Consider the following 7,215-nt stretch of genomic DNA (forward strand, 5'->3'; position numbering starts at 1 on the left):
AAATGTATCTAGACGGAGAAGTACTATTGGGCGTGCCAGTCGATGCAAAGGTACGGAGTTCAAACTCTCTTTTGATGAAAAACAAATCTAATTACTGCTTTCTAGGTGGTTCCTGCCGGCAAAATTATTGTTTGACACATACACAAGTTCTAATCCCACACGAAATTAACAATACTGATGCAGGTTAGCCAAGAAACATCAAATTATCAATACATCAGCCAGTTAATCAAGCTCTCCAAGTCGATCGGAAAAAAACAAAGACATACTAAACCTCCTCGCAAGATACGTCGACGGCATGCTCGAGCAGCTTCTTTGACATGACGCCGATGACCACCGGAGAGCAGATGTACTCGGTGGGCTGCCCGCCGTGCGTGTAGTTGAGCCCAGAGATCTGCGTCTGGAGCGTGCCTTTCAGGTGCACCTTCGCGTTCTCAAACATGTGGGATCCGTTGGGCGCCGTCATGACCCCGGCAAACGCCGCCGGCACGTCGTGCGGCACGTCGAGGCTCGTGTCCACGACGGACTCCCGTATGAACTGTGGCTCCACATGGATGCCGCTGACAAGGTCGTCCTCGATGCCAATCCAAGCGATCGGCGTGTCGTTTTGGTAGAGGAGGGTGATGTTGACGCCCACGTACTGGATGCCGACGCGGCCGCTGGGGTTGTAGTAGTGCATGATCATCAATAGCCTTACCTGGGTAGGATTCGCCGCCGCCCGCCGTGTTCACGGACGCAGTCACGGTGCCATTGACGACCGTGATCTCGAGCTTCTCGGAACGCAGCGACACGACGACGGCCCTTGCGATGACCGCCACGGTACTGCCGTCACCAGGGCCGCCACGGCGTACCGCGCCGCATCCATCAACCATCGAACTCTTGTGGGCTCGTCGTCGTCGTCGTCCTTGCCCATAGAGCTGGCTAGATAACAATCTTGATGTCTTCTGTGTTTCGTGCCATCAACCATCGAAAAGTGACTGCAGAGGCCGAGATCCATTGAGCTCTATATACATTTCTCAGCCAAAATATCTTTTTCATAACTCGAAAAAATCTGAAAAAAACTGTTTTCATGTAGACATATACTTGAAGTATGCGTGTATAAATTTTCATAAATATATGTATTCATATGTGATGTATACAAAAAAAACAAATACACAGATTAAAATAGGCTTTTTTTTTGTTGTATTTGTGTCAGATATTTATCTTTTTTATGTAGCACGCAAACGATCAAATTAGTTACTGCAAATTTATACATATTTAAAGAATATGCATATATATATATATATATATATATATATATATATATATTTGTAAAAAATGGCATTTTTTGAAACTTTTAAATATATTTTGATTTTTTTTTTGCAAAACGAGCTCCATGGAGCCCGGTCTTTGCAACGCCACACTCCTACGTGCCTACCTACTACTCCAGTACTGCTGCAGTGTAGATATCGGTCGGTCTAGCGAGCTGGCTGTTCCATGGATAGTTAGGCCAACTCCATCTCGCGACCTCATTCTGTTTGCACGCGTTCGTTGGGGTAAAACGGACGAATCAGACGGTCCAGCGCGCGGGTTCAAACGGACTTTTGTCTGTTTTCTGTCCGCTTTCGATCCATCCCCGACCCAAGTTTGCATCGCTTTTGGGGTGAAACGGACAGCACGTGGACGTGCGGGCCGTCTGCGCGTGTCCTTCCCTGGCCCGCCAGTCGGTGGCACAGGGACGCCTTTTCTATCTGCCCCCCTCCCTCCCTACGGCCGCACCCCCTCTACTCTTCCCCACTCTTCCCCTCGCCGCCGCCGCTGCCATTGTAGCTGTGCAACTCGGACGCGCGTTCACCTAGCCCCTTCCCCTCGGCGCCGCCGAGCTACCCAAGCACGGCCACCTGATTTGCACACCCGCTGGCCGGATTTTGAGCGGATCCGGTCTGTCTTGAGCTTGCCCGGCTGTGGGAGGCCGCGCCGTGCCATGGACTGGCCGGACACCGGGTCGGAAGGCCCTGGCAGGGCCGCAAGACCACATGTAGGCAGTGGCTCCTCCTCTAGCCGCTCGGATATACACAGCCGGTGGTCCACCGGCAGATACACGAATGGCAGTTGGCCGGGCTCGGTGCTAGCCCAAAAGCTCGTCGACGCACCGTTGCCACTCATTAAGTGCAACCACTGCCCAAAGAAGGTCGTGCGCCGCGTGTCTACAACGCCGAAACATCCCGGATGGGTGTTCATCAAGTGCTTAAACGATGGGGTATGTGCTCTTTTTAGCTTCGGTTTGTGCTCTAGATTTGACTAGTTGTGCTAACTTTAAATTTTATTGTGTAGCATGGATGCAAGTTTTGGTATTGGGAAGAAGAGTACATCGATATATTGATAGAACGCAATTTAGTAGATGTTTGTGCATTTTTAGTTAGCATAGAGGCTATATATGAGACTAGTGCACTTGCTGCTAGATTAGAGGCTAGACACGAGACTAGATGCGAGGAAGCAACTTCTACTTCTTTAGACTCGAAGAAGAAAGAAGCACGCAAGATCGAGCCTCCTCCGCAGATAAACAATGAATGCATCGAGAAGGCACGAATCCAACTTACAGGAGCAGTTATGGAAGTTGGATATCTTCTAAAATGTATTCTTTTGATTCTTGTTTTCTTTGGTCTTACTTTTATAGTCAAAATTTGGCGATGTATTCCTATGTATCAAAAACGAATGATGAAAAATAGTTAAGGGCTTGCAAAGAAAAAACTATGCGGACAGGAAGCGGCCGGGATGCGTCCGCGCGTTGGATACACGGCCACCGCATCCCAAAAACGGCCCGGACACGACCCCATTGCCCTATCCAAACGGATAGAATCTGGGCAAAATAGACGTCTGTTTGGGGTCACGTGGTGGAGTTGGCCTTATATGCATATCTATTAACACGATACCTCGTGCCTGCATATGCACAGGTTAAAGTGAAAATTGTTCTTGGCACTCCGGTGGAAGCTATCCTATTTTAAACAAGTAAGCTATGTCCACAAAAGAGAAAAAGATGAGTAGTGTCAAGGCGCACTCAAGTAACATTGATCGATCGCACTAAACTATTTGGACAGGCTTACTTTTTCTCTAAAAATTTATATATGTCTGCTCATTTAACCACATAGCTGGTGTACGCCCGGTCACTTTAGGGCATCAACAGCGCGTCCCCTCCACTATTTATCCGCGGATTGGTCGGAACCAGTTCGTGGATACTGATATGGAAACTGGTCATTCAATCACATCTCTTAAACATCCGCCCATGTCAGCCTAATTTTATTTCCAATGAATAGCAATGTGAGAAAATTAAAGTCCGGTGTTAATATGCCAATCTCACTAATCCATTACTTTTTAGAAAACACTCTATTTTCGTTTTTATTGTTTGTTTTAGATTTTTTGTGTAAGTATAAATGCAAGTACTAAATAATATGTGTGTAAATTATAGTAGAATGTAAATACTGCACTATTATATGCTTATTCTTTCAATATATGGAAAAGTGCAATTTTAGTGCAAGTTGTGTGCAAGTTTTGAAATGTTTTCTTACTTTCTTTCTGCATAAATGGTTTCATTCTTTCTTAGAAAACTCCATTATTTCATTTTGTGGCTTCTCTCTCCTGGCGGGGGTGGAAGAAGCAGAAGGATGACCGGGCTAGAGCAGGGGCAACAGGGGAAGCAGGGCGGTCTGCCGGTGGAAACAGAGCAGCAGCCTGGCAAGGGGAAATCATAGTCGCCATCGCTGCCGCGGCCGCGGTTCGTGCCGGAGTTCGATGGAATTCACTGCTTCAAGACCATCGTGTGCCATTAATCGGTGCATCGTGAGGCGTGCGTGTGACTATCAATTCTTTCTTTATTTGATCACCGGATGATCGGTGTGTTCATCCGTTGTTGGCTTGCGCTTCCAACTGATGCGACAGATTGCACACAAACAGAGCTACCTTGTCCTTGTGTATAAATTGTACTACCTCCATCACGGTTTGGAAGACGCGCTTAGAAATTCTCTCAGACCTAGGTGGTTATCTATTGGTTATGAAATGGGCTAAAAAATAGCATTCACACTACGTATGCATATAGAAATAGTATATCGGAGTACTAATTAGCTACTAAAAATAAATGCAATGCGTCCTAAATTTTGTCTATTGTGGAAACGCATGCAAATTTAACTGTGTCTTCTAAACCGTGACGGAGGGAGTAACAAAGTTCTCTCTTTCTGATTTGTAAACTAATGGACTTGTGTCCGTCTTGTTATGCGAGCAAGAGACCAATATGGCCTTGATTCTTTGGATAGGACATTATTGGCAAAGTAGATAAGGCTCAAAGTTGTTGGGATCCTCAAACAAACTAATCCATAATTGGACACCTGTCAACTGCAACTCCCTAGATGTCCCAAAATAACAATAAACTACTGCTTAATGCGCACTCACGGGCACACTTGCACAATTAGCCGATCAAAAAAAATTTTGAACATGAAGTTGGCAATGAATAACCCGTACAAGCATACAATCCATGTCTGCTAGTCTGGCTGCTTTGTCACCTGCATCTTCATCCGTCTTATTGGCCAGACATGCTATCAGAAAAATGTCACTGCCGGTGCAAGCATGGTGACAAGAAGAAGCGTCTGATGGCGGTGCAACAGGAAGGTACATGTGGCATCAGCGAAACCATAATCAAATGTCTCTGGGGACATTAACTAAAAGTAGATGCTAAGAGAGTGCTTGAATACGTTTTAGTCTCATGACTAAAAGTAGTGGGACTAAAACTTGCTGGCCTCACCCATGCTTGGATTCAAATACTAAAGAAACTAAAATCAAGTTAATGAGCACTTTTTGTCCTTCAAACCCTCCAATCCAGAACTCGACTGTGTTAAAGGAGAGAAGTTAAATGAGGAGAGAGAGGACTAATTCATATTTTAGTAGGGGTATCCCTGACTAAAATATTTTAGTCTCAAGACTAGTTTTGGCCCCTCTTTAGTCAGGGGTTTTTGGAACTTTAGTCTCTTAAAGAGACTATTTTTAGTCAGACTAAAATAAGTCCCTTGGATCCAAGCACCCTCTAAGAAGGCCAGGCTGCCCGGTGACCCAAGTCCTGGATCTGCAGTGCCAGTTATCCTTTGGTTCATATCAACATATGAGTTTGTACCTGACACAACTTTCCTAATGTCTTCCATTCTCACTATATATGCTTGGAGACACAAACATTTTTGCATGCACACTTTCGAAGCACATAGATAGAGACATGGAAAGTTTGTTCCTGCAATATGAAAAGCGGGATTTGAATTAGTGACATTTATAGTGCCAAGCCAGTACTACTGTAGTAATCGTGTAGTACTATATCACATAACAATGAATGATCTATGATTCAATGGTCGAAGAACCTTCATTGGCTTTGAATTTAATTTTTTGTCTTAGATCTCCAATGGATTTCCACATGACATCCATGTCTGTCTTTCAGATTAACTAAAAAAACGTAAAAATTGTTTACCATGTTATGATGGGATATCCAACCATGGGTTTGAGGGTCACCTCTGGGGAAATACCAACAATCCATTTCACCTTTATGTCACGAAAAATGGGTAGGGACAAGCCACGAAAAGTTATTTTTACCTGGGGAGGTCTTCATGTCGGAGGCGACCGACTGCTGCGGCGACGCTCCGTGGCAGAGGCTCGCGGGAAGGTGGCATTTCACAAACAAAAATGAGAAATGTGTGCTCCGTCGCGGGCACATGCACGAATATTCTTGACTACTCCAGCGCAAGGAACCGATATTCCCAAAGCTTCTTCCATGCTCCGCCGTATATAAGCTGGGACGCACACGCACCCCTCTCTCCTTTCACTAACCTGAGCAAGCAAGCAAGCGAGCAAAGCCAATTAATTGATTGAAGCAAGTCATAGAGCGTGCGTGCAGGAAAGCATCGGCCACCGGAGCCGCTGCAGGAACCATCACCGTCTCCAATCTAGTATGGACAAGGTGCTGGCCTTCTCGATCCTGAGCGCGAAGCCGGCCGACATCGGCACCGGCCCGGGCGCCTGCGGCTGCTTGGCCCGTCCCTCCTTGCGAGGGAGGAAGCTGCAGGAGGACGACCAGGCGAGAGCACAACACCAGAGGAAGCAGGGCTGTCTGATGGCAGAGACAGAGCAGCTGCCGGTCAAGGTGAAATCGCAGGCGCCGTCGCCGCCTCAGTCGCGGTTCACCCCTGAGTTTGATGGGATTGACTCCTTCGAGACCATCGTGTGCGATTAATCTGTAAATCGAGCTGCTTGTTACTCCAGCCGCGTGTGCCACCATCAATTGTTTCTTCGTTTGAGTGCCGTTGTTAACTTGTGCTTCTAGTGAAGCCACATTTGTATAGAATACACAACCAAGTTCTTCTCTTTTTATGCCCGTGATTCTTTGGATAAGCTTTTGTTGTCTTCATAGCTAGGGAACAAACTATGCCAGAGTAGGTAATGCGATATTCAAACAAACACAACCTGATGGAACAAACTAATCCAGAGCAGGAAACGTGTCAGCTGCAACTCCCTGGATGTCCAAACTCGCAATAAACTCCCTGGCTAATGCGTCTTGTTAGTAGTAGTAGTTGTTGTAGAGTATATGCATCAAGACACTGACACTTTTGAATGCACACTTTCGAAGCACATACATGGATGCAAGGCAAATGTGTTCCTCGGAATAGTGTTTGTAGTGGTCTCTGTACATTGCAAAGGCAAAGACATTTGTAGTGTCGGCCAACAGTAGTAGTCTAGTGTCTAGTACCATATCACAGAGCAATGACTTATAAAATCAGTGGCCGCAGTACCTTCATTGGTTATGAATTTAACCTCAGCTCTGTATTATATCTCCAATGCGTTTCCACATGACATCCCTGTTTGGCTTCAAACATAACGAAATAATACATAAATTATGAAGTATATGTGTTTACAATTTATGACGGGATCTTCAATCATAGTACTCCAAGTGAATCTTCTTATAAAAAAGGCATCAATAAAAGCTCTGAGGGTGAATAGAAAAGTCAACATATCACGAGCATTGAAGCGCAAACAATTATTTAAAGGCAAGGGTACCAGCTATGTTAGAATTTCCACTTTGCATATGTCCAAACCAACTACAACCAACGATCATGAGGGGGAGAGGAGGCACAGAGAGAGGCGCCTCACTTCTCTTGTTTTGTTTTGTTCATGGTGCCATCCACGGCAGCTCCCCTCCAAAAATGACCTTGCCAT

The 7,215-nt window shown here is 45.7% G+C and overlaps 1 protein-coding gene and 1 pseudogene across 1 annotated transcript; one reads left to right on the top strand and one right to left on the bottom strand.

The window, feature by feature from the left end:
- Positions 1-265: 265 nt before the first annotated feature.
- Positions 266-910, bottom strand: LOC119332988 (annotated as a pseudogene).
- A 4,990-nt stretch (positions 911-5,900) lies between these two features.
- Positions 5,901-6,307, top strand: LOC119328863. The gene has a single exon (XM_037601856.1). The coding sequence runs from the start codon at positions 5,954-5,956 to the stop codon at positions 6,233-6,235; it is 282 nt and encodes a 93-aa protein (XP_037457753.1). The 5' UTR covers positions 5,901-5,953; the 3' UTR covers positions 6,236-6,307.
- Positions 6,308-7,215: the final 908 nt, after the last annotated feature.

Source organism: Triticum dicoccoides, chromosome 7A (genome assembly GCF_002162155.2).
Source record: "Triticum dicoccoides isolate Atlit2015 ecotype Zavitan chromosome 7A, WEW_v2.0, whole genome shotgun sequence".
Taxonomy (NCBI): domain Eukaryota; kingdom Viridiplantae; phylum Streptophyta; class Magnoliopsida; order Poales; family Poaceae; genus Triticum; species Triticum dicoccoides.